Source organism: Phascolarctos cinereus, unplaced genomic scaffold, assembly GCF_003287225.1.
Source record: "Phascolarctos cinereus isolate Bilbo 61053 unplaced genomic scaffold, phaCin_HiC Scaffold_4;HRSCAF=312, whole genome shotgun sequence".
NCBI classification, from domain to species: domain Eukaryota; kingdom Metazoa; phylum Chordata; class Mammalia; order Diprotodontia; family Phascolarctidae; genus Phascolarctos; species Phascolarctos cinereus.
The window spans coordinates 402,626,623-402,654,622 of NW_027555847.1; the positions used below are offsets into that span (position 1 = coordinate 402,626,623).

General features: G+C 37.6%; 1 protein-coding gene across 5 annotated transcripts in view; it reads left to right on the top strand.

The window, feature by feature from the left end:
• The first annotated feature begins 213 nt into the window (after window positions 1–213).
• ICE1 (interactor of little elongation complex ELL subunit 1) overlaps window positions 214–28,000 on the top strand; it is a 72,694-nt gene continuing 44,907 nt past the window's right edge. For 4 of the 5 annotated variants that reach the window (XR_002327860.2, XM_078153305.1, XM_021004415.2 and 1 more), the window contains exons 1-6: window positions 214–598; window positions 20,137–20,195; window positions 22,208–22,242; window positions 23,165–23,183; window positions 24,539–24,650; window positions 27,729–27,805. Coding sequence is in view for 4 of the 5 variants with exons in the window: in XM_078153305.1 (XP_078009431.1) it covers window positions 515–598; window positions 20,137–20,195; window positions 22,208–22,242; window positions 23,165–23,183; window positions 24,539–24,650; window positions 27,729–27,805 (386 nt within the window). In the remaining variant the exon portion in view is untranslated. The remainder of the gene's footprint in view (window positions 599–20,136; window positions 20,196–22,207; window positions 22,243–23,164; window positions 23,184–24,538; window positions 24,651–27,728; window positions 27,806–28,000) is intronic. The other variant, XM_078153306.1, reaches the window with a different exon arrangement.

A 28,000-nucleotide genomic window follows, 5' to 3' on the forward strand; every position in this document is an offset into this window, starting at 1 on the left:
GACTTAGGAGATTGACCAAATGCCTGCTCACAATTAAATCTCCATCGTTAGATCCTTCAAAGTAGAGAAATGAGCCTCGGACAGCCCGACAACATTTTTATTTCTTGAAAGCATTTCTTTCATTTCTTTTAGCTTCAGATCCGCGGGTCTTCAAGCACCTGCAAGAAGCATCTTTAGCTCGTTTCTTTCAGGCGTTGTCATGGACACCCTCCCCCCAGCCAGGAAAGGCGGGGTCCTAACTGGGCCGCGTCGCTCTCTAGGGCGGTGCCCGGCGCAGCGTTTCCCCCACGGTACCCGGGGCGGCGACTACCACGGGCTCGGGGTGTCGCTCGCTCGCTCCGCGGGGACATCGGTGTCCGGATGGACTCGCCCGGCCCCGGCGGGAAGTGGCTCCGCAGGCTCCGGCCGGGCAGGCGGCGGCGCCGCGGCGGCAGCAGTATCAGCGGCGGCGACGGGAGGACGAGGCGGCGGCGGCCGGTCCCTGAGGCGGGCGAGCCCGGCTTCCTGCGGCACCATGATGCCCGGGGAGACTCACTCCAAGGCTGCGGGGACGGCAGCGGATGCTTCGGGCTGTCAGGGCTGCTCCGCGCTCCAGCAGGTACCGGCTCCGCCCCAGAGAGTAGGGCCGGGTCCTTCCTCCCCCTCCCACTCCCGCCCCCGTCATTCCTGGGACCCGCCCCCTGCGGGGCTGGGGGTCGAGAGCTGGCCGGGCCGCTGCCCCCTCGGGCGCACCCCCTTTTGTCAACCCCTCGTCACCCCATTGCGCTTGGCTCCGCGCCCCCGCCCCTTTCCCGGAACATTTTGGAGAAGGGATAGTCTTGTTTTAGAAGCCACGTGTTCTGTCGGGGAAGGGGCGTAGTCGGGGGCGGGGGGCGCGTGGATGAGGTTTGCGGGCATTCATCCCCGGGGACGGACTGCTTGGGGGGCGCCCCTTTCTTGAGTCCAGGGTGGGCTTCAGCATCGAGGTTGGGCTCTTTTCTCGGGCATGGCTTCCGGAGGCTTTTCAGCGCTGGGCTCGTTCTTCTTTAAGAGGCTGGAAGGATTCCACCCCCATTCCCCCGCCCCAGTGTTTGTTTAAAGCCCCCTCCTAACAGAGGCGCTCCCCCAGGGATGTGTGGTCACCCCTTGAGTAGATAGACCAAACTGCAGAAAACATACTTGTTTCTCTGACTGACAGAAGGGAAAATCGCCGTAGTAAAGGTTGACGTGGATAGTGTCAGACAATCACCAACCATTTATGAAGCACCTATTATGCGCCATACACTGTGCATGCTGCTGGGGATGCGAAGACAAACCTGCCCCATCCCATCCTGTCATTTAGGAGCTTAAGTTTTGTCGTTATTTTTTTGGGGGGAGGAGAGGTGGGAGAGTGTGAGAGGGAGTAAGAAACATAAACAATTTTAAATATGTGCAGAATAAGTAAATGGGACTTTAAGATGGAGGTGGCCCTTGAGTTGAACTTTGAAGAAAGCTAGTGATTCTAAGAAGCGGAGGTGAGGAAGAAGGCACACTGGAGGTCAGGGGTAGGAGATGAAATGTTGTGAGTGAATAACTGCAAGGGAGCCAGTTTGCAGCCTAGAATGCTTGTTGGGGTCCAGTGTTTAATCCTGGTTAGAGATTGATTGTGAGGAGCTTTAAATTGCAATTAGAAGAATTTGCGTTTGTTCTTAAAGGCAATAGGGAGCCACTAGAGGTTATTGAGTATCTGGGAGTGATGTAGTTAGACCTATTCTGTAAGAAATAACTTTGGCCACTGCCTTTTAACATTTTCTGATGAATAAAGAAAAGCACTTAAGATGAAAAGTGACTTTTTAAGAGCCAAAGTTTTTTTAAATCTGAATCATCTGTAAAGATTGGCATCTATGCAAGAGGTCATAGCTTTGAGCTGGAAGAAACCTTAGGGGCCATCAAATTCAACTACATTTAGCATGTGAGAAAATTGAGACCCAGAAAGGTGAAGTAACTTGACCCAGATCACATAGTAAGTGATAGAAGCTGCATTTGAATCCAGGACCTCTGACTCCAAATCCAGGACTCTTTCCATTGTACCAGCTCAGGTTCTTCATCAGTCAGGTATCATCTATTCTAGTTGATCTTTATGATCTCTTCTAACTTTAAATCTTATTCAAATAAATATCTACTACCTGCAAGGCATTATAGATATGAAGACATACATAACTGAAACAGCTCCAGAATTCAGAACTCAGCACTGGGGAGATAAGGCACATATTTTGTCTGTGACAGTTTGTACCAACTCTAAATTCTGATTCTATGAAAACTACTTATTCCTGATAGATTTCGTATGTATGCTTAGTAATACCAAGATAGTATAGTATCTATATTTTAGAAATACTTGGGAAGTAGAATCTTTATAAAGCATATAGTATCTCTAGTAATATACTTGTTTTATTTATGATCATTTTTTATCTTCGAGAATTAATAGCTTTTTAATGTTAGAATCTGTGATTTCATCAGGGTGGAAGAGATCCTGGTCTGGAAACTTTTTACCAGTTTAAGACTTGCAGCTTTTTTATAACTTGGTCTTAGAGTTGTTTAGAACACTGAGAGATTAAGTGGCTTGCTCATGCTATGGCCACACAACATATATTACTTAATCTCTCAGAGGCAGGACCAGACCTTGGGTATTCCTAACTCTGCGGCCGCTTTCCTATTGTCTTAGCATTTTCTTTACCCTATATGCCATGAACTCCAGGTCCTGGTTGGCCTCCTAGACATTCTTCACTTTATCGATATCCTTTGTAAAATGCAGTACCTGAAAATAAGTTATACTATTCTAGGTGTGCTCTGATAAGGGCAAAATGTAGCAGGATTACATCACCTCTTAGAGCTGGACACTATTGCTTCTTAATGAAATCTCAGCTCATATTATCTTTCTTGGAGTTTGTAGTGAGTGCTGAACTTGGGAGTGAGAAAGACTTGGGTTTCCATCTTGTGACATACTAGCTGCCTCTATGACCATAGGCAAGACACTTAATCTGAGACTGTCAGCGACACATTGGCTCTGGGTGACTAGGAGGATGGTGGCCCACCTTCAAACAGTAGGGAAGTCTGAAAGGGAGTTTGGGGGGGAAAGATGAAAGATAGCTAAGGGACATCTAATTTGAGACAGCAGAGTTAGCAGTAATCATTTATTAAGCACCATGCTTGTGCCAGGCACTGTGTTAAGTGCTAGGAACACAAAGAAAGGCAAATGACAGCCCTTGCCCTCAAGTAGCTTACAGTCTAATGGAGAAGACAGCATGCAAACAACTGTGTACAAACAAGCTCTGTACGGGATAAATTGGAAATAATCAACAGAGGGAAGGCAGTAGAATTAGAGAGGATTGGGAATGGCTTCTTGTAGAAGGTGGGATTTTTACTGGTGCTTGAAGAAAGCCAGGAAGTAGAGATGTGTTGAGAGAGCATTCTTGGTATAGGGAAAAGCCAGAAAAAATGCCCAGAGTCAGAGATGGAGTGTGTTGTTCAAGAAATGGCAAGCAGGCCACTTTCTACTGGATCAAAGAATGTCAGGAATGTCTGATGTAAGAGGACTGGGAAGATTAGAGGAGGACAGGTTATGAAGGGCTTTGAACACTTAACAGAAGATTTTTAGCTTGATCTTGTAGATAAAAATTAGCTAAAATTTATTGACTGAGGTAGAGGCAGTACCATGGTTCTTGTGCTTTAGGAAGATTACTTTGACTGCTGAGTGAGGAGAGACTCCAGGCAGGGAGACCAACCAGCAGACTGTTGGGATAGTCCAGACTTAAGGTGATGTATCAGCATGGTTGGCAATGTCAGAAGATTGACTAGGGAATGTATGGAAGATGTTATGAAGGTAAAATAGGCCTTAGCAACAGACTGGATATGGAGGGTAAGAGACATTGTTGAATAGTCAAAGATGACAACTTGATTTGGAGTTTAGATGACTGGAAGGATGTGGCATCCTGAGCAATAATAGGGAAGTTAGAGTAGAGCTGGGGGGAAAGATGATGAGTTCAGTTTTGGACTTGCTGAGTTTAAGATGTTTAAGATCCAGTTGGAGATGTGCAGTAGTCAGTTGTAGCTGTGTTACTGATGGTCAACAGGAGTTTAGGGCTAAATAAGTAGATTTGAGAATCATCAGCATAGAGATAATGATATTGACAAGTGAAACAGTATAGAGTGAGAAGAGAAGATGCTCAGGAAAGAGTACTGTGGGACACCCATTGATAGCAGGCATGATTTGGTTAGAGATGTCTGACTGTAGCTTAGCAGAGAAATTAGGATTGGAGATATAGTTTTGGGAGTTATTTGCATAGAGGTGAAATCATCAAGTGAAACAGTATAGAATGAAAATAGAAAGGAGGCCCAGAACAGAGTCTTTAAGGGTATCTGTGGGCATGGATGATAGAGAGGGCATGACATGGATGAAAACGAGTGTTAACAGTATTTTTACTGAGCCAGTTTCTAACCTGAGAATGACAAAACAGCAGGCTTGAGACAAAGTGGCTCATCAGGTAGCCATTTAATTAATTAGTTTTATTATGAGGAACAGATTTACAAATCAGGAACTCACCTGATCAGAATTCCACCTTGGTGAAGTGAAGACATAGATTATATACATAAATCACAATGGGAAGGGAGGGGGGCAGGTGGATTACAAACAGTCCTTCCCAGGGCTTTTAATGATTTCCCAAGGTAATCCCACCATCACTAAGCTACAGGTGTCTTGAAGTTCTGTGAGAAGAGCATTGTTCAGGTTTTTTTGGGGTCGTTAACTTGGTGGGTCACAGGACCTAGAGTTCTGTGACAAGAACAGGTTCTACAGTCTTTGATTCGCTTCACTTTAGGTATGTAAGCACAAAGATACCAATGTTTGTCAACCTTGTCAAAGTTTTGATTGATCATTTCAGGCTGCATTGTGAGCTGACTCACAAGCCAGAAAAGGCAATTGTGAAAAATCTAATCTATTAGTATATTCATTACACATATCATATCGGTAATTATAAAAATCATAATTCCATGCCAGCAAGGGAAACTGAGAAAGAGATGTTGTAGTTAGGGAGAGCCAGGGAAGAGATTGTACAATGTCATCAGGAACGCATGGAAGTCCTCTGTTCATTTTTTCCCTGAAGGAAACTCAGTTTTGCTGGATAGGTGATTCTTGGTTGCAATCCTAGCCCCTTTGCCCTCCAGCATATCATATACCAAGTCCTTGAATTCTTTAATGTAGAAGCTGAGTCTTGTGTTTATAACCTTATTATGGCTCCACAATATTGAATTTTTTTTCCTCTGCTTGCTTGGAATTTGGCTGTGATGATTCTTTGGGGGGTATTGCCACTCTCAGGACACCTGTACCTAGCTGCCTGTTAGTGGGAGTTGGTTAGCAGTTATGGGTGGTGGTGATGAGAAAGGTGGCCATCTCTCTGTACTTATTTGTTCCATCAGTCAAGGCTATGGGGACTGGTCCTGAAGCAGGTGTAGTGGTTTTGTGGTGCTCTATACCCATGGCACTTGGGTTCACAGTTCCCCATCAGGATCTGAAGGCCTGGAACATGCTACCTCTTACCTTACTCAAGGTACCTCACTGCTTCAGCTAGATGAGCTAGCTTATTTTCTCTGTGTGTAGAAAAGAGAATGTAGAAGCACAGATAATAGATGAATTTCTCAAAGAGTTTAGCTGAGAAGCTAAGAGAGTTATAGAATAACAGCTATCAGGGATGGTCAGATCAAATGAGGGTTTCCTAAGGATGGGGTAGCATGGGCATGTTTGCAGGCACTACGGTAGGAGTCAGTAGAAAGGGAATGATGGAAGACAAGAGAGTGAATGATAGTGGAGGTAATTTCCTGGAGAAGAGCTGGCATCAAGACTACCTTTAGGAAGGTTTGTCTAGGCAGGGAGAAGGTCCTTTTCTTTTGACACAAGAGTGGAGGGCAATGTTAGGGTAAAGTGAGGTGAGAAATGGGGAAGAGGGGGCACTCATGTTCTCCCCCTTCCTCTTTCTCCTCTCTTTCCCTCTGTCCCTTTTTCCATCCCTCTATCTTTCTTTCCCCCTCTCTCTGTTTTGTGTGTGAAATATGAGGAAGTCTCTGGCTAAGAAGACAGAGAGATAGCCTTGGGACACAAGAGAAGGTTTGGAACAACTACTGAGGAGAGGGGGATAGCAAATAAGGGAGAGCCCAGTTGAGATTAGAAAACATAAATTGTAGTGTTCCCAGTCTGTGTGGTTTCCTCTAACTCCATTCAGAAGCAGAGTATGAAAATTTAAATATAATTTTGTTAACTTGTCTCAATACTTGTTTGCCGTACACAGTACAGAAAGAACTTGATCAGCAACTTAAACTTGTAGGAGCCTAGTACATATTTTTGTGACAGCCCTGATTTATTCTAACAAGTAGAGGCAATTTCAGCATGTTTGTACTTTTATATGTTCTTATTTGTATTTTACAGATCAGATGACTGAGGCTTAGAGAAACTTTAAGTGACTTGCCCAGGGTCACACAGCTAAATAGTGTTAGAGATGGGTGAAAAGATCAATGTCAGGAATTAACTAATGAGTGTTGAATTAATTAATCAAAAGTATTTTGAAAGAGGAAAAGGTCACTTCCAGCTGGGATAGTGAAGAGTGACTTGACAGAGAAAGGTAGAATTTGAGCTGCATCTTCAAAGGATGGGCAGGTTTTAGATAGCATTAGAAAGACAGTTCTGCAATGTAGGGAGAAGGAAGGAATTTCATGAACAAAGAAACGGACTTCAAGGTGTATTCAGGTTGATGATTCAAAATTTGGCTAAAGTTGTGGGGTATTTTTAGAAAATGTGTCCACTTAAAACATTTAAATTGAGTTCTAAAGAGTGACAAATCTTGATTGAAAAGCCCTAAGGGGTACTCAGTATCTTTGTCACAATGCAAATTAAAGAGATACTCAGATGTAGTGGACTGAGCTTTATATATTTTGAGAAAGATACTGTCACTGATGAAATTGATAAAAACTGAGGCAATTAAATCCTAGCATATCAATTTATTAGCAAGGCATGCAGTCATATAACAAATCAGATCCAAGACCATTTTGCAAGTAACAAAGCTTTCTTATAGTCAGTAATGAGAAACCAACCAACTTACACAGTCTTGAATAACATTTCTTTCTGATTGGCCAGAGTTTTACAGATATTGTGGTTATTTCAAGAATATCCTGATACATTCTGTGGTTATTACAAAAACATATAACAAGTTATACGAAACATCTTGTGGTCATCACCTACTTCCCTCATTTCCCAGAATTATATCAACATCTTAATTTCCCATCAATCATTTATCCAATGCCAATTGTATAAGGTTCATTGTATAATCGTAATCAGTGTTTTGAAAGGTCCTCAGATTATTAGGAATTAATCTTGAATAGTCTTTAGTACAACAAGTAATACAACATGTAATACAAAGCCAATTTGTTTTTTTTAATTAGGGAAAGAGAAACACCAGGTAATATTATACCTGGAATGATATGGAGCAGGTTTTACATGGGCACAGTGTTCCCAGTAGTACTTTTCTCCAGTCCTACTGCAGTTAGGGTAGTCAGCAACACCTGGAATGGGCTCTTCCAGGTGGGTTGACTTAAGTTGGTCTTCTGAAAGTTCTTGATATAGACTGTGTTGACAGAATTTTGAACGCAACATAGTCTGGATTGGTCTCTAACCTGGGAATGGCCAGAGCCAAACAGAAGAAGTTAGAGGCAGGTGTGTCAGGACACAAAGTAGTCGCATAATTTTTTATTTGAGTGAGGAAAATGACTTTCGTGCAAGGAAGCCCTCACTCATGAGAAGGAGGGCTTAACATGTTGGGGTATAGGCATTTTTAGCTATTGAGTTACTGTTCCCATGGGTTCTGTGGGAGCAATGCTGTCCCAAGTCTTGGGGTCATGATTACTCTATGGGGTACAGAAGCAGAGTTCAGTGATGGGAATGGGAGTACGGTACAAGAAATAGGGATTTTGAGCATGTCAGAAACATGCTGGATGTTGGCTCTCAGGTCCCTGGGAAATAAAGGGAGTGAACACCTGGTGCTATACACTTTGCTAGAGGGAAGGATCATCCAGAGTGCAAAGGATTATTGTTATGCCAGGCTCAAGGCACAGCCTGCTTGCTGGGCCTTAGCTCTGGGAAACAGGGTATCTCTAAAATATTTTGACAACTGTTAACCATGGTGGAAGCCATGTAGCGAAAAGTTCAAAGGCCCAGTCTGTACTGCAGTTCCTGCTTTGTGAAGTTTGTTCAGCCTATTTTGTAGTTCCTGTAAGAAGCAACTGATGTATCTCTTTCCAACAATGATGTATAGCTTTTATGGGACAGTGACGAAACAGTATTTCAAAAGAAGGAAGGTGTAATTCCTACATGTAGTGTCTTTATTCCCTGTATGAAGATATTATCCATGTATCATCATATATAAAAGGACAGGTCAGGTAGGCTGGAAAAGCTACTTAGTATAAGGAAGAAAGAGGATGTCTATGAAGGCTCTACTTTTCTTCAGCATTTCTGCTTATTCTCCTCCTATCTCTACTTAATTAAACCTTCTTTCTGTTGCAGATCTTTTTTACTTTATTTTCACTGCCCACTTGAGCCCATCTCAGCTTATTCCCAACCATATACTAGTCTAATATTTCACTGAATCTATAACATACTACTTTACCTAAACAGTTAAATCCTGTTGAATCATTTCAAACTAGCTCCAGACCTGTTTATAATATAGTTTCTCTATTGCCCTCCTGGAAAGGAGACTGCATGTAAAAACTTATTTTATTCTTTAAATTTCCAAAATTTACTAAGATGTTTTAGCAGTTATCATAATTTAGAAATTTACAGTAAATATATTACAATTTAGTCACAAATTTTAGTTTCTAGTTCATAATATTATAAATTTCTACACAATGGGAACAAAGATTCCCTTCCTTCTATTCTGAGTCTCTTGTCTGCTCTTCTAGCTTGACCAGAATTAGAAAGACAAAGAAAGAGACTTCTCAGAAAAAAAATGCATTCTTTTTTCTTTGGCTGATCAGGCTACAGGAAGAAGTTAGCAGTATTTACCAAAACACAGACAATTTGATAAGACAAATACATAGATATACTTGCTGGCAAAGTTTTTCCTTTTTATCTCCCACTGAAGGTCCAATCAAAAAGTCAGTGCGAACAGTTTTCTAAAAAGCAATGTAAAAACCTTTAATTTTACAAGTAGGCCCTTTTTAAGGAGTGGAGTGCATGATCCTTTAGACAGGTCATCTCAGAAAAAAGAAAAAACCCAACAGTTCATTTGGTGGTGGTAGGGGTGGGGTGTAGAGGTGTTCAATGGACAGTCTCAATTTCTTTAATATACAGTAATCAAAAGTGCTGAATTTAGGCCAGAATAATTTATTAGCTGTATCTCTTGCAGTTTTAGACCAAATTTCACATAACTTATTGATGTGGTTTTTGGTTTGTATTTTTTGAGGGGTTTTTGGTCATTCTTAGTCGAACTTGGTGTTTCCTTGATCTCAAGATATGAGAAATTTTTTGCAGGGGTTCCCTTTCAGTATGCTGCTACTAGATCCCATTATTCCTTTAAGCACCTTCTCATGTCTTTGTTCCCATAAGAGACTCCCCACCATTGTGGAGGCTTACCTTAGCCTGGAAAAAGTAGGATTGAGGTTGAGGGGAAGTCCAACTTTCAAGGCAGTTCTCCGTGGAAAAGTCTCTTGATGTTCTCTAGGAAGTTCTAAGAGGCTGTTTCAAGGGCCAAGGTACCTTACTCTTCCTCCTAGCTGGCTTGCCAACTGTCAGAAATGAAATTGATTAAAACTGAGGTAATTAAATCCTAGCATATCAATTTATTAGCAAGGTATGCAGTCGCATAACAGATCAGATCCAAGATCCCTCACTACGTACAAGGACACCATTTTGCAGTTAACAAAATTTTCTTATAGTCAGTAATGAGAAACCAATCAACTTACGCAATCTTGAGTAACATGGACGTTCTCTTTCTGATTGGCCAGAGTTTGCAAATGTTGTGGTTATTTCAAGAATATCCTATTACATTCTGTGGTTATTACAAAAACATATCACAAGCTATACAGAACATCTTGTAGTCATCCCCTACTGCCCCCATTTCCCAGAATTATATCAACATCTCGGTTCCTCGTAATCACATGATTTATAGCAAAACAAGGCCTAGCTCACAAAATAGATTCTGTTCACAAGATGGAATTGGTTTAGTTCCTTTAGTATTTCATACTAAATGAGAGCATTAGAAAATTCATTGTAGCTGATTAAAAATGGTAAATCATGATATTGCCTAAAAATTGAGTGATATTTCTAAGCAGTCTGTTCCCTGAACAGTTTTACAACACTAACAAAATCAGTCAATTTTGGATGAATTTCTTGAGGAGTTTAGCTGAGAAGTTAAGATAGATGTGATGACAGCCAGCAGGCTTGGTCATATCGATTGACAGTTTTCTTTTTTATTAAGAATGAAGTGCCATGGGCATCATGTTTACAGGTAGTAGAGAAAGAGCCCGTAGAAAGGGAGTGATTGAAGATGAGAGTGGGGATGATAGTGCACAGCAACTTGTAGGCTGATTCCAGTAAATCGAGTCATCTTACCTTTAGGCAGAATAACAAGTTTGACTCTCCTTGCATATATTAATGCTGCAATCTTCCATATTATATAACCTGCAGTGATTATAAAATGTAATCAGCATACAGGATTCACAAGTGTTAACCCATTTGCCTTTTTCTTAAAGAACAAACTAATTCATTGACAGGCTTTTTTTTTCCTGAATAGTTCATTTGCCCTATGTGGAAGGTGGTTTCAGAGTCATAAGCTTATCTTAATAGAGCAGGATTGTCCTAAAATTGTCTTGCAACCAGGAGTGTCTTTCTAAGATCCTCGTTTCTATAAGTTGAACCACTATTGTTCCAGTCACTCAAGTATGCAGTTTCAGAATTATTTTTGCTTTTTTCCTTCTTTCTAAACCCCCATATCTAATTGTTGTTGCCAAATCTTGTCTATTCTGCCTACAACATCTCTTGATTCCATTTCCTTTTCTTCACTTGCTTAGATACATACTGGTTCAAATTCTTAACACCTTAGAACTAGACGACTACACTAGCCTCCTAACTGATCTTTCTGCCTCAAGTCTCTTCTCTCTGCAATCCGTCTTCCACAGAGTTGCCAAAATTGGTATTCCTAAAGCACTGGTCTGACCGTGTCACTTCTCTGCTCAAAAAACTTCAGTGGCTCCCTGTTGACAACTTCAGGATGAAATATAAAATCTTTTTGACATATAGAACTCTTACAATTTGGCTACAACTTACATTTCTAGACTTATTTACATTACTCCCTCTCACAACTTATGTTCCAGCTAAACTGATCTACTTCTTCCCAGTACATGATAGACCATATTTACCACATCAGGGTCTTTGCAAAGTCATTTTTACCTTTGACTCTTGGAATCACATCCCTAGCGTTCTTGGTTCAGTTTGCGTTACTTCCTAAATGAATCTTGTTCTGATCACCTTCAATTGTTACCACTATTGTCCTCATTACTTTTAAAAAAAGTTTTCATTGACCTTTTTCTTTTAGCATCACTATAGTTTTTCCCAGCATTTCTCTCTTTTTTCCTCTCAGAGATCAAATAGTATTTCATGTAACAAATATTATTTTTTTTGAAGACAAAAGATGAGGAAAAATCAGCATAACTGACCAATACATTGGAAAAAGTCTGAAAATATATGCCATGCGCAACACTTGCAGACTTCCCATCCCTGCCAAAGGATGAGGTGGGAGTGTCTTCTCATAGCTCATCTTTTGAACCATACTTTTTTTTTATGCTTGTTCTTTATAATTTTGGAACACTCGATTTTAATTTATTTTCTGTGATACTTTACATTTACATCATTGTAGTTAGTGTGTATATTGCTTTCTTGGCTTTGCTTATGTCACTTTGCAGTAGTTCATGAAAAAACTTTCCATGCTTTTGTGTGTTCATCATGTTCATCATTTCTTTCAGCATAATGATATTCCATTAAATTCATTTACCAAAATGTGTTTAGCTATTCCCCAAATGATGGACACCTGCTTTGTTTCCAAAGCAGTCACAAAAAGTGCTGTTATAAATAATTTGGCATATATAGGGATTTTCTTCTTATCAGTGACCTTCTTTGGATATGTCTATAAACAGAATCTCTGGGTTAAAGGATATTGGCATCTTAGTCACTTTATTTGTAAAATTACAAATTGCATGCTTGTCCTGATTCACATCTCCACCAACAATGCCCTGGTGACCCCTCCAGTATTGACTCTTCTCATGTTTTGTCATTTTTGCCATTTGCAGAGGCGAGTGGTAAAATCTTAGAGTTGTTTTGTTTTGCATTTCTCATGTATCTGTAATTTGGAGCATTCTTTTACATGGTTGTTAATAGTTTGCAATTTTTTTGAGAACTGTGTATTCACGTCATTTCACCACTTCTCTCATTTTTCTCCCTTTCCCTCTCCCCTCCTCCCCTTCTTCCTCACCCTCAATTGTTAGCTGTCTTGAATACCAAACCCTTTATAAGAGAAAATTGATAATTTTCTACTTATTTATGAATATTTTGCTCCCCCCCCCCACACACAGTAAGACTCTTCAAAGAGCAGAGACAGTTTCTATTTCTGTCTATATCCCCTGGGCCAACCACTGTATCTGGGAAATAGGTGAATTTGTATTATTGTTACCATCTTCCTGGCGCCAGTTTTAATTATACTATACATACAAAAGGTTTATTCAGAAAACGAAATATTGCAAAATAGATTTCGTGAAAAAACTGGTTCATAATACTTAACAGTCTTATAACGTTAAAGATGTAATTGAAATGTTACTTGTACCTGGAATTCTGTTAAAATAAAACATTTAGCAAAACTTGGAGAAAACTGTGATCCTATGACTTAGCAGCAAAAGTGTTTTCTGATTGTGTAATTAATTCAGCATATGTTTATTGATCTCATACTATTTACAATGTTTTATTGGGGATACAGAGGAAATCAAGACCATTCTTGCCCTCATGGAACTTAAAGTCTAGTAAGGAAGTGTAAATTTGAAGAGAATTGTGTTGTAGAAAGGCTGTGGACATAATGGATAGTGTTAGAGTCAGGAGGCTGTGATTCTGTCAAGAAACTTAACTAGCTATGTAAGTACAGGCAATTAATTTTTACCTTAACTGGAGCCTTAGTTTTCTTATTTGGAAAATAGGGTTAATTCTTTTGTTACCTGCACAATTGTAGTATTGTTTAAGAAAGCACTTTGCAAACAAAGCATTATATAAAGGTAAATTGTTGCTGTGTTAAAGTACAGTGAAACATCCCATGTTAAGAGAATTGAGAATTGTAACGAGATAAGTTTCATGGAGCATATAGCCTTTGATCTGGACCTTGAAGCATGGTAGAAATTGGGCAGAGATGGTCATTATAGGTGGAAGAACAAAGTGATGGAGGTGTGAGAGCATAAGGGATAGCAAGAAATCCATTTTGGGTTAGGATGCTGAGTCAAGTGGAGGACAAGATAACCAAGACTCAAACGCGTGCGTGTGTGTGTTTGTGTGTGCGTGTGTGCACTCGAACTTTGAAAAATGAGGCAGATGAGCAAATTTTGTTGGGTTTTTTTATGAATTGCATGTAAAAATATTTTTAACATTTTAAAAAAATTTTGAGTTCCAAATTTTCTCTCCCCTTCCTTCCCCTCCCCACTCCTTGAAAAGGCAAACAATTTGATGTAGATTATATGTGTGCAGACATGTAAACTGTATTTCCATATTTGCCATGTTACAAAAGAAAACAGACAAGAAAAGTAAGAAAGATAAAATTTAAAAAAAGTATGCCTCAATCTGCATTCAAAGTTTGTCAACTCTTTCTCTAGAGGTGGGATAGCATTTTTCATCATAAGTATTTTGGAATTGTCTTGGGTCATTGTATTGCTGAGAAGTTATTCACAGTTGATCATCGTACAATATTGCTGATGCTGTATATAATGTTTTGCTTCTGCTCACTTCACTTTGCATCAATAAATGCAAGTGTTTCCAGGTTTTTCTGAAAGCATCCTGCTTGTAATTTCTGATAGCACAATAGTATTCCATCACAATCATATACCACAACTTGTTCAGCCATTCACCAACTGATGGGCATCCTCTCAATTTCCGATTCTTTGCCACCACAAAACAAACTGCTATAAATATTTTTGCATATAGAGATCCTCTTTCCTTTTCTTTGATCTCTTGCCGTGTCAAAGGGTATGCTCAGTTTTATAGCCCTTTGAGAATAGTTCTAAATTGTTCTCCAAAATTATTAGTTCAGTTCACAATTTCATGAACAGTAGATTAGTGTCCCAATTTTTCCACATGTCCTCCAACATTTGTAATTTTCCTTATCTGTCACATTAACCAATCTGATAGGTATGAAATTGAACCTCAGAGTTGTTTTAATTTACATTTCTCTAATCAGTAGTGATTTAGAACATTTTTTAATATGACTATAGATAGCCTTGATTTCTTCTGTAAAACTGCCTGTTCATGTCCTTTGACCATTTTTCAATTGGGGAATGACTCATTTTTTTTTATAAATTTGACTTATTTCTCTATATATTTGAGAAGTGAAACCTTTATCAGAGAAACTAGCTGTAATTCCCCCTGCCCCACCCCCAGTTTCCTGCTTTCCTTCTAATCTTGGTAGCATCGATTTTTGTTTAATGTAATCAAAATTAGCCATTTTGTATCTCATAATGTTTTGTATCTCTTGTTTGGTCATAAATTCTTCCCTTATCCATAGGTCTAAGAGGTGAAATACTCAATTGATCACCTAGTTTGTTTATATCACTCTTCACTGCTAAATCATTGAGCCAAGTGGAAGACAGGATAGCCAAGGCTATCGTGTGTGTGTGTGTGTGTGTGTGTGTGTGTGTGTGTGTGTGTGTGTGTGTGTGTGTGTGTGTGTGTGAGAGAGAGAGAGAGAGAGAGAGAGAGAGAGAGAGAGAGAGAGAGAGAGAGAGAGAGAGAGAGAGAGAGAGACAGATTGGGGGGGGGAATGTACCCGTTTTGACCTTGTCTTGGCATGTGGTGTGAGATGTTGGTCTGTACATACTTTCTACCAAGCTGCTTTTGTGTTTTCTCAGCAGTTTTTGTCAAATAGTGAGCTCTTATCCCCAAAGCTTAGGTCTTTGGGTCTATTGAACACTAGATTACTATAATCATTTACTATTGTGTCTGGTGTACCTAATCTGTTCCACTGATCTACTATCTTGTTTCTTAGCCAGTAACAGATTTTTTTTGATGACTGTCACTTTGTAATACAGTTTGAGGTCTGGTATGGCTAGGCCATCTTCCTTTAAATGTTTTCCATTGATTTCCTTGATATTTTTGACCGTTTGCCCATCAGATCAATTTTGCTTTTTGCTCTAGCTTTATGAAATAACTTTTGGGCAGTTTGATATGGCTGGCACTGAATAAATTAATTCAGATAGAATTGTCATTTTTATTATATTAACTTCATCTACCTGTAAGCAATTAATATTTCTCCTATTGCTTATATCTGAATTTGTGTGTAGAATTATGATTTTCATATTAATTGTTGTGATATATGTAATGAGTATGCTAATAGGTTAGACTTTTCAGAATTGCCTTTTCTAGCTTGTGAGTCAGAAGCTCACAATGCTACTTGAAATGATCAGTCAGACTTTCACAAGGGTCATAATCACTGCCTGTGTAACTGAAGTGAATCGAATCAAAGATTGTAGAACCTGTTCCTGTCACAGAACTCTGGTCCTATGACCCACCAAGTAACGATCCTCAAAGACTTGAACAATGCTGTTCCCACAGAGCTTCAGGACACTTGTACCTTAGTATTGTGGGAATTGTGGGCTGGTCTTGGGAAACCACTCTGGCTCTGGAAACTGTTGTCTGTAATCCACCTTCCCTCATCCCTTCCCATTGTGAATTATGTATATAATATCTGTCTTCAGCAAGGTGGAATTCTGATCAGGAGAGTGCCCAATTTGTAAATCTATTCCTTATAATGAAACAAATTAATTAAATGGCTACTTGATTACTGGCACTCCTGTCTCTAGGCCTGCTTGTGCAGCTCCAAGCATTCACAGATTAGATACTTGCTCAGTAAAAATGCTGTTAAGTGTTTTATAATTGTGTTCCTTTAGTTCCTGGATTTGTCTTGGTAAACTCCGGAACATTTTATAGTGTCTGCAGGACTTTGTTCGTAATATATAGAAATGCTGATGATTTATGTGGGTTTATTTTATATCCTGTAACTTTGGTGAAGTTGTTAATTGTTTCTGCTAGTTTTTTAGCTGATTCTGTAGGGTTCTTTAAGCATAGCATCATATCTTCTACAAAGAGTGAGGGTTTTGTTTCCTAGTTGCCTCTTCTAATTCCTTCTATTTTTTCCCCCCTCTTATTGCTATAGCTAGCATTTCTAGTACAATATTGAATAACAGGGGTGATAATGGGCATCCTTGCTTCATCCCTGGTCTTATTGGGAAGGTTCTTAGTTTATCCCCATTACAGATAATGCTTGCTTATGGTTTTCAATAGATACTGCTTATCATTTTAAGGAAAGCTCTATTTATTCACCGTGCTCTCTAGTGTTTCTAATAGAATTGGGTATTGTAGTTTGTCAGAAGCTTTTTCTGCATCTATTGAGATAATCATGTGATTTTTGCTGTTTTTGTTATTAATATGGTCAGTTATGGTGGTGATTTTCCAAATATTGGACTTGCCCTCATTCCTAGTATAAATCCCATTTTGTCATAGTCTCCATGATTCTTGATAGCTGAGGTTTCATTGTATTAGGCTTATAAGATTTAGAGCTAGAAGGGTAATAGAAATTAGGACCACAAAAATCATATAGCCCAATTCCCTCATTTCCCTAGATGGGGAAACAAACCCGGAGATGTAATTTTCTGAAGGTTACAAAGGTAGTAAGTAACCAGGATTAAAGCCTAGGTCTTCCAACTCCAAATCTTAAGATTTTTGCCAAAATGCCATGGGTGCTTCAATGTGAGCTACCTCTTTTTTAAACCTACTTGTAATATTGTTGCTATGGAAAAACAAATTCTTGGTTCCAGTTTACAATACCAGGAACAGTAGGCAGCTATGCTTTTCCCAATAGGGGAGTTGATCAGGGACTCCTTGGGCCAGAGTAAATAAGGATTCTACATTCTAACATCTCTACAAATGTGTAGAAGTGCTTCTAGAATCTTATACACTTGCATGAGAAACTATCTGTTTAGGTCAGTTCCTCAATATTTTTGAATTGGGGAACAAAAGAAAAGGATAGTTACTTCTATGAGATATGTTAAAATTGATTATCTAAAAAAGAAAACTGAGGACAAAGTTATTGAAGCCGTCTGTGATTTAATTTGCAAAGCTGGCATTTGCACATTAAACCAGGTCACCTGACTCCTCAGAGGTCAAAGACAAGGAGTTGGTTTTTATAACAAAAAAGAGGAATTGGAAAAAACTGTAGAAACTTGTTTTGAACATAATTTAATTGGAAAAGACAGGTCACTTGACTAGTTAGCTTCTCCCAGACTTTTTTAATCCTATGCCCGACATCCTTTCCTCTAGGTAGTGCCCCCCCCTTTTTCTTTTTTGGTGAGACAATTGGGGTTAAGTGACTTGCTCAGGGTCACACAGCTAGTAAATGTCAAGTGTCTGAGGCTGGATTTGAACTCAGGTCCTCCTGGCTCCAAGGCTGGAGCTTTCTTCATTGCACCATCTAGGTGCCGCAGTAGTACCCTTTGTAATTAGAAAGGGTACTGGGAAAGAGGAACTTGTAATCAGTGGTTAGCAGTCACCTCTTCTCCTGCCTCTTCCCCACCCCCATCTTCTTTAGGGGAGTCTATTACTCAGCTTAGACTCTAAAGAAAATAAAAGGGGGGCTGAACTGAGCCTCTGGTTAACCTTTCTTCAGCTGCCAGAGAGGGGAACTTGGCTTCTGGTCAGCCCGGCTTTCTGCTTAGCCTTTGGTCACCCCACTCCTCGCCCTGCTTATTATATTAGGATGATTTTATTCTTTTAAATTATCTGCTACTAAATGATAACATCTTTTCAATCTGTCTCTTCACTAAATCCCTATGTAATTTAGACTATCTCTGTTAGTCTGCCTTAGCTGTCTGGTTTAGCTGTTAGTGCTAGCTTTTCCTAAGGAAGGGAGCTAATCTTGCAATCAAACTAAAAATAAAGTAATCAGTAGAAGCTGATTTACTTTTCAGATGAGAAGTTCAGATTTGAACTTCCCTAATTGGAATTCAGGTATCTTGTTTTCACAGAAACCTAGTCTTCATGATAGACAATGTTTGCAAGATGACATAATAGAGTTTGAGATATTGGACTTGGAGTGAGGAAAATCAGAGTTCAGATTCCACTACATGTAGGAGCTCAGTGACCATGGGCAGTAATTCACTGAACCTCTTAGAGCCTCAGTTTCCTTTTTCTAAAAAGGAAAATGGTACCTATTTCATAGGGTTATTGTGTGGCTTAAATGAGATGCGTGTTAAACTCTTCGCCTACCTTGAAGTGCTGAATAAATTTTAGCTATTCTTAGTCTTAGGTACTTCGATAGATCAGTGATCTCATTGATGTAGACACTTATTCCACCAGTACAAATTGCAACTCTTCCATCCCTTCTCATCCTGTGTGATACTTGGCCATCTTTCTATAAATTGTTCATTGAGGACCTGACCTATGCAATGGAAGTCTTCTTCTGATTTCTTTAGTGCTTTATAGTTAATAAGGTTCTTTCCCATATAGTGTCTCATCATTTAATCCTCAGTGTAGTCGGTGTAGATGCTCAACCCTCTTTTGAACTTGTCCTCCTGACTGTGAGGCTGGAGATCTATCCACTGTGCCACCTAGCTGCCCCCAAAGTTTTCTGCCTTCACTACAGTTCTTTTTGTTTTTGTTTTTTTGGTGAGGCCACTGGGGTTAAGCAACTTGCCCAGAGTCACACAACTACTGCTCAACCCTATTTTGCAGAAAAAAGAAATTGAGAGTAGGGTTGAGTGATTTGCCTAATTTGTTCTGAGTGTCAGATCTAAGAGTAATACCCAGATCTTCTGACTCAATCTATGCCTTCAACTGAATCTCACTGGGAGCAGGTGAAGATTATTTCAGATAGATGGAATGGAAAATGCAGAGGGAGAACCTAGCAGCCAACTTGTTGAACTGAGATTAAGAGGTTGGTTTAGAAGGCCTAGCATTATTAATCATTGGCTGGTGATAATTCTATGGTTATAGATGAATGAATCACAAACATTGATTCATATTTAGTATACAGTTTTGATCTTTTCATGTGGGATAAAGTAGTTGTTTATGTTTTTATAGTTGGTACAGTTGAATGTTGAAGTCACGTAACATTTTCCATTTGTGGGACGATGTAAAACAAAGGAAAAGAGGTTTAAATGAAAAAAAAATTCCTCCTTGTCATAAACATTTATTCCTTTGAACCATCTACATTGTAAATCAAATCAGGTTAAACTTCTAGGAGCCTAAGCATGCAAATTATAGTATAGCATACAAAAATCACATTGTTAAAGAACTGAAAGCACCTAAATTTTGGTGTAGCATGATTTTGCTTAAAGGACTGTGAGTAATTTGGATTTCTGTTATCTGTAGAAACTCTTCATGTTTGGCTTCTCTGTAGTCAATTACCAAATGATTTGCACTTTCAGAGATCATTGGTGTAGTATATTATTAGACTAGAGAAATGTGGTTGAAAATGTAACAGAGGAAGACGAAAGCCTTAAGAACATATCACTTTTACTTTTTGTCTCTGAAGTTTTTTTGTGTGCTGTTTTGGTAAATGGTTTCATTTTATATTTGGCAAGTTTGGATTCCTTGACATACTGAGGATTTAATTAAACAGTCATTGAAGGCCTACTTAGGTGTAAGGCACTGAAGAGTGGGGGAAATTGAAGTGATTATTGCCTGATATTCAAATAAAAGGAAATACTAAGCATTTAACTCTCCCTAAGGATCTTATACAGAGTGATTGTTATGGGTAATCACTATCCATACATTAGCCAGCATATTTCTTTGAACTGTTTCCCCAGAAAATGGAAATAGCATTGATCAGTTTTTTTTCCTTTCAGAATTTAAATGAATATGTTGCTGCACTAATCACGCTGAAACAAAAAATAATTGATACAGAGTAAGTAAAACTTTTTAAAAGACATTTTAGGTAAGCAAAAGTTTTGTTGTATGGTTTTAATATGTAGGTCCCGGGAAAATAGGAGGTATACACAGATTTCCTAATAGTGTTCAGTACAATGGTTTTGAGATCACTGGAGCCAAGCCTATGTGTGTTTTCTTTTTTACTAATAAATTGGCATTGGAGAATGGTCTCTGGACTATACAGAACAGTCAGTATAATTTCAAGTTACTTTATTTAGTGAGATTTTAGTTGTTCTCAATTAATAAAAATCTGTTTTCTCTCCCTTTCACATCCTTCCCTCAGTGAAAAAAGAAAACTTTTATAACCTTTGTACGTATAATTTATGCATTGTAAAGTAAAACAAATTTCCATATTAACTATGTCCAATGAATACACAGGGTGCTATTAAAGCTTAAAACTGTACCAAGATTTTTGGGACACCCTCCGTGTCTCAATCTGTACCCTGAGACCTTTACTTCTCTATCAGGAAATGGATAGCATATTTCACCATGGGTCCTCTGAAATCATGGCTGGTCATTGATTTTGGTCAGAGTTAAGTGCTCAGAGTTTGTCTTTACAATAGTATTATAGTATGAATTGTTCTGGTTCTGCTCACATCACACTGCATCAGTTCCCATATAAAATGTTCCCACAGGTTTCTCTGAAACTTCCCCTTTCATCATTTCTTTTAGTACAGTAGTATTCCATTACATTCATTAAGCCATTGTCTCATTGTAGGATACTTCCCATTGTAGGATAGTTTCCAGTTCTTTGCCACCACAAAAAGAGCTACTATAAATAATTTTTGTACATATGGATCATTTTTCTCTTTCTTTGATCTCTTTGGGGTAAAGGCCTATGAAGTGGACTTCAAAGGGTATGCACAGTTCAGTAACTTTTTGGGCATAGTTTCTAATTTCTTTCTGGAATGGCTGGATAATTTTACAGCTTCAAGTGGTGGACCAAAATTATAAATCCATAGTCAGGATTTCAGGATTAATCCACATTCTCTTCATGGGATGAATAGGCACACTAGAACATGTTCTAATCATAACATGTGTCTTAGATAATTTTCATTTTTCTAGTGTAATAAATGAAAGTTTTCACACAGTGTTAACTTTGAGCAAGACTCCTGCCCCTTTCCTCCCCCCCCCAAAAAAAAAGAAAGATTAGAGACATGGGAAAGGAGAAAAATGTATCAGCCTGGGAAAAGATTTGCTAGAAAATTTCCAACATTTTTTTCTTAATCAATATGTAGTATTATTAGCTTGGAAGGAGAGATTATTTCCAAGATTGGTAGCTATCTTGCAGGGTAAAATTGACTTAGAAGAAAATGATCTCTCTCAGGATCCAGCGTGAGGAATAGTTTTAAGATCTCTAGGTTAAATTTTGATCTGCTACCATTCTGTTTTCTGATATGGAAGCATTTTTGCTTGTGTTTTTTAAGTTTCTTGCTGTACTCATTTTCCTAACAGTTTTTAAAAAAATGATGCAATACAAAAATTTTCAGTCATTCTGGGAAGTTCAATTAAAATTCATTAAACTCTTTGAAAAGTCTAATACTATACCAGATCTAAATTTTAGTCAGATCAGATGACTTTTGTTTTGTTTGTTTGCTTGACTTGCCCAGTGTCACACAGCTAGTAAATGTCAGATGTCTAATCTGAGACCGGATTTGAATTCAGGTGCTTCTGACTCCAGGGCCGATGCTGTATCCACTGTTCCACCTAGCTGCCGCTCAGATGACTTTTTAGCTAGGGAATGACATTTCAGTAGCTTTAGATAATAATTTAATGCAATATTTTTAGAATAGTTAAATTTTGGGATTTGTTGATCCTAGAATAAATTTACCAAACTGTTTGCTTTGTAAGATCACTTAGTATATGCCTTATATATTGTGTACTATTAATAACTAATTATAATTGTTGAGATTTTTCAAATAAGAAATGTAAACTGGTGGTTTTCTTTATGTTTTCATTGTAAATAATTTATTCTGCTCTCATTCACAGTAATTTGCTCACAGAATATCAAAAGAAATGTGATGATATCCTTTCTAATAGCTTTTTACTTCTAAATATATTCACATTGTGTTTATTTCTTTAAAAACAACCCTTTTATGTCTAATTTTTTTGAAGGAATTCTTTGATACTTTCTTACTCATTTGCAAGATGAAAGATTTAGGCTTTAGTAAAGAGCATATCTTAATAGTTTAATATTTAATAATCAATATATTTAATGTTCTGGTTAGTCTGTAAGTTGACTCTGACATTGACCCTTGGATCTTAGGAAAGATTCAAGTCTTTTTGTATATAATTTACTTCATCTTTAAAATGGACTTAGCATATATTCTTTATTTACCTGAAAATGATGCTATAAGAATTAACAGACACCACCTTGAAATCTTTAGAAGAAATCTGCTGTAGCATAGAAATCTATAATGAAAATGAATTACTTACTCAAGATAATTGGGACATGGATATTCTGATTAAATATTTATGTTAGCACACAAATATGTACACACAAAGCAAATATCATACATGAATTAACAATGGCACAGAAAGTACTCAGTTTATATGTAGTTATGCATATCAGTTATTATACAGTTCTGTTAAATCCTTGATCTTTTTGTTTTCTAACTCCTTTGATTATGAATAAACAGGAAGGTGTTGCTTGAGCTGAGTGTTGATGGAAACTAGACTGAGGTAAGGATGCACATTTGAGGCATTGCAGAAAGCCCATGGTGCATCCAGTATGGAACAGCAAATAGGACAGTGTGTGCATGAAGGAGGGGAGTAAGGTGTAAGAAAATTGAGAAGGTAGGAAGGGGTCAGGTTAGGAAGAGTCATAAGTGCCAAATATTTGATCCTAGAAGTAATAGGTGACTGTGGGTGAAACCTATCGCTAGCTGCAGGAAAATAATGTTTCAATAAATATGATTTTCTAAGTTTTCTTTAACTCAAGGTTACAGCTGCAGTTTGCAGAAAGGTAAGCACAGATTTAAATGATGCAATTGATATGGGCCTTGTTTTTGAGGGGATATCCTTCACACTATAGTAAAGGAACTGATAACACACCTGTAAAAAATTATTAGCTTCTCCTTAATGACATCTTTCCAGGCAGCTAGATGGATAGGGCCTTGGGCCTAAAATAGGAAAACTCACCTTCCTGAATTCAAATCTGGCCTCAGATACTTAATAGCTTCGTGACCCTTGGTAAGTTACTTAACCCTTTTTCCCCCCAGTCTCCTCATCTGTCAAATGAGCTGGAGAAGGAAATGGCAAACCACTCCAGTGTCTTTGCCAAGAAAATCCCAAATGGGGTCATGAAGAGGACTTTCAGTTACAACTGAAAAGACTAAACAAAGTCTGAACAGTGGTAGATTGTGTCAGTTAGGAGCATAAGTCTTTTAAAGCTACATTTCTTTGGGCTTCTCTGCTTTACCAGATGACTATCTGAGCATTATCTGCTTATGGAAGATAAACTTGCCCATTAGATAACTCTTTTGAGTGCTTGCTCTCATTACTATTTAAAGGTAATCTCATTGACCAAAAGACTTTTTAGTACGCTGCAACTTAATAAACAATATAATAAAATCTACTGGTTGTCTATTAGAATTTGTCAAAATATTTGGTGTTAATTATTCAGATATCAGTAAAAACAAGAGGGTCTGCAGAGCTTTCCTGCACTGACTGCACATTCTTCTGTTCTTACATAATAGCCTTTGAGTTCTGTTTCTTCAGTGATGTTTAGCTGATGTTAAATTCCTTTTATGTTGATGTTTTAGTACCATCAGATTATTTTGTGTGATTTGGACTATTTAATTCGGTTGTCTTAGCCAGTTTAATTTCAGCTGTTTGAATTAATTACAAATAGACATACTTAAAATTTTAGTAGTGTTTCATTGTGTAGTTATCCTACTTACTTGCTTAGAACACAAACCATGCACTTAAGATTTTGATGTGGGTATGAGTCAACTGATCTTTTCAACTTAATAGATTAGGCTCAGTCCAAGGAGAGGTTGGAAGATAGGTTTGCTGGGGCAATACTCAGGTACTTATTCTCCCAACAGATTGGAAAGTTGTATTAATTACCTCTTAAAAAAATCCTTTTTAAGTGTTTTTGCCAGGGGGTGAGGGCGGGTAGTAAAGAGTAATTGTAAGAAGTGGATGATGACATACAGATGTAGCTGATCAGGTTCATGGAACAGAGTTATCACAGGGACAGCAAGCATGTTACTTAACCTCACTTGTGAAAGTAAAGCTGTTTAAAGAGGAATTTTAGGTTAATTGCACTCAGGTAACTAGATACTATAGTATTAACACATTACCTATTTATTTTAGAGAAAATTCTGCACTTCGTAAGCAGGTGGAACAAATGCTGCAAAAAATTTCCCCTCTGGAGAAATGCCAGGAAGAATTGGGATGTTTGAAAGCAGAGCTAGAAGAGAAAAAGGTATGGTAGTGAAAAGATCAGTATTGTTTGGCTGAAGCTTACCCAAATCCCATATATTTGTTGTTCTGTGTAGTCATTTGGAGTAAGTTGTAGGTATGTTATCCTGTGCAAATATAATTCATGTTCTTCATTTTGTTATTTTCCATCATTGTGTGTTATTATATAGCCTTAGATCTTTAGACTTGGCCAAATTAGGCATAGTTTCTGTCTTAAAATTCCAGGATGCTTGAAGACTTGTTAGAAATCCTGTTTTCACTTAATGTAATGTCACATTAAGAAGAGCACATGCTGCCTTTAAAAAACAATGTTCACAAGAACTTTTTAATTTTTAGTTTTAATTTTCTTTTTGCAAAGTAGTCTGTTACTGAGTGAAAACTCATTTAGTAGTTTTGATATCCCATAACCTTCTAAACTGTGACATGTTTGGCTTCCGATAATTTCATTTTAACATTTTTTAAGTTTTAAGTCTTGACTGGTTGTTGGTTAATTTTCAGTAAATGAAGGTCTCATTTATTTGAAGTGAGAAAAAAGATAGGTTTTATATGTTTAAAAAAGGAATTAATTTAACATTTTTTAAGGTATGTTTAAGTAAGCAGCAAAATAGTATATATAGCAAAGCACAATAATAATCACAAATGTAGAACTTTAAGGTTAACAAAGTGCTTTGTTTTTATCTAATTCTCCCAACTCTGTGATGCAGGCATTATTATTATTCCCATTTTACAGATAGGGAAACTGAGACTGAGAGATGTTAAATGATTTTTGAGTGGACATCCTTCACACTATAATTGTCTGAGACTGGTGTCAATCTCAAGTCTTCCTGACTCCAGGTCCGATTCTCTTATCCACTGTGCTACCCACCAGCCTCCAAGAATGTGTGTCAGTAGAACTGGTGTTTGCTTGGTTATTAACTTTGCTAAGAGCTAACCTCTGACCTTGAACAAGTCTCATAATTTCTCTGGATTTCAGTTTCTTCATATGTAAAATCAGTGATCCCTAGATCTGTTCCTGCTCTAAAATTCTGAGATTGTGTGTACCTTAATATTGATTTTTCTAGATACTTCATCTTTTCATCTTTCTTCAGGAAAACAATTAGTAAAAATTCAGACTTGGAAAGCTAATTAGAGATTGATGATTCATGTTACAAAATATCCTTCATTTTATAAAATATGGTCATGAATTTCTTTTATGTCCCTTTGGTTCATGATATATGATTCTGTTTGTAGACAGTTTTTTATTAATACCTTTTTAAAAAACATTTATTTCCAGATATATTGCTATACACACAGATTAAAAAAGAAAAAGAAACAATTGAGCAACACAGACCAGTAACACATTGGCTTTGTCTTAGGACACATACAATATTCCACTCTTGGTCACCTTTTCAGTGAAGAGAGAGACATGTCATTTCTCAGCTTTTCTTTTTCTTTTTTTCTTTTGAGCCTGTTTGGTCTTTATAATTACATGGCATTCAGTTATCATTTCAATCTTATGTTTTTGTTTGTCATTATCTCTTTTTTTAAATTGTTTTATTCCTTAGTGTTTTCTATCTTATTCTGCTTCAGTTTATAAATGTTTTCTCATGTTTCTCTGAGTTCTTCATAGTTATCATTTGTTATGATGCAGTAATACTCCATTACAATTTTCATGTACCAATTTGTTTAGCCATTTCCTAATTAAAGAGTGCCTACTTTATTTCTAGTTTATTGCTACTCCAGTAAGTATTGCAATTAGCAGTTTGCTATAAATAGAACTTTTCTCTGTGACTATTTTAGTCATTTTTTTCCCTCACATAATTCCAAATTGCTTTATAAAATGACTAGAACAGGTGATAGCTCTGCCAACAGTATAATAGTGTCCTTCTGTGGCCACTCTAGCATGAACTATTTTTGTCTTTGTCATTATTGCCAATTTGCTGGTAATGAGGTGAAACTTCAGTATTTTAATTTTCTCTGTTAGTTTCTACGAGCAATTTCTAGACCTGTGTTAAATAGTAGGGAGTGGGATATCTTTGCTTTACTTATGTAATTATTAAGGAATGTAGTGTTTCTTTGTTGGTAGTGAATTTTTTTTATCATATTAAAAAGTAGCCCTCATGTCTGTGCTTTTGAGAGTTTTTAACATAAATGAATATTATACTTTTTGAAGACTTTTGTTTTTTCTGTTAGCATAATCATAAGATTTGGGATGCTTTTATTTTTAATGCAACTTAGTATATTTTCTTAATGTTTGCATCTCTATTATAATTTTAGTTTGTTCATAGTGAATGATTTTAGGATCTGTTGCTAGAGTCATAGGATTCTGCTGTCTTAATTCCTTAGGGTGCTGAGCTTTAGATCTAGAAGGAGTCATAGATGTCATTGAGCCCAACACCCCTAATTTTATAGATGAGGAAAATGTAGCATAGAGAAGTTACGTGACTAGAGGCAGGATCTGTATTTTAAGTTTTACTGACTCCAAGCCCTGTGCTCTGTCCACTGTGCTGCAGTGCCTCTCATTCTTTGAGCTAGGGTTTTACTTAATATAATTTACAGGAAAATTTTTTTAGCAAGACTTCTATTTAAACATTTACTTGTATATTGTTCATTTATTTATGTATTCTATTTTAGACCTTATATCTGTATATCCCTCTATGCATAAGTTACTATTATATTTTCATGTGATTGATAATTACATTTTTTTCTGAACCTGTGATTTTACCACTGTAGTGAACCCCCAGTGAGAAAGTTCACTTTTATCAGTGCAGATCAGCAATTACTCTGTTACATTATAGTCTTTGAAAATTTCTTGCTGTACTAAAAGAGTAAGTGAATTACCCTCCAATCACAGTGTGTCTCTGAGGCAAGACTTGAATGTGGGTTTTTGAACTCCCAAGCACAGCTCCCCACTCATCACCCCAGGTTCACTGTTATATTAAATTTTAAAATAGTAATAATGCAGAAGGATTGAATGCTAAGTTTTTTTCCTTGATGTCACATATATAAAACTCATCTACATTCATTTACAATCATAAAAAGAAGCATGTTTTTTTGAGTTAGCTCAATACAATTTTCAGGCCATTTTTTTTCCCCTTGTTAGAGTTCTCTCAAGATATATCAGGATTCTTCTCATGAATATACTCGTGTGAAAGAAGAATGCCTGAAAAGTGATGCTCGGTAAGTTTTAAGTTTTGCTTTGCTTTTTTTTGTTTTCCTTAAAGAAAAAGACCATGTGTAGCTTATGGTTGTTAATTCCAGATGCTCTGTAGTTCTTCCATGCTTAGACATTTTTTGTTGTTGTTTCTGGAATTTTATATAAAAATATTTATGGAATGTTGGCATTGAAAAAAATGGCCATTTGCTCTCATGGGA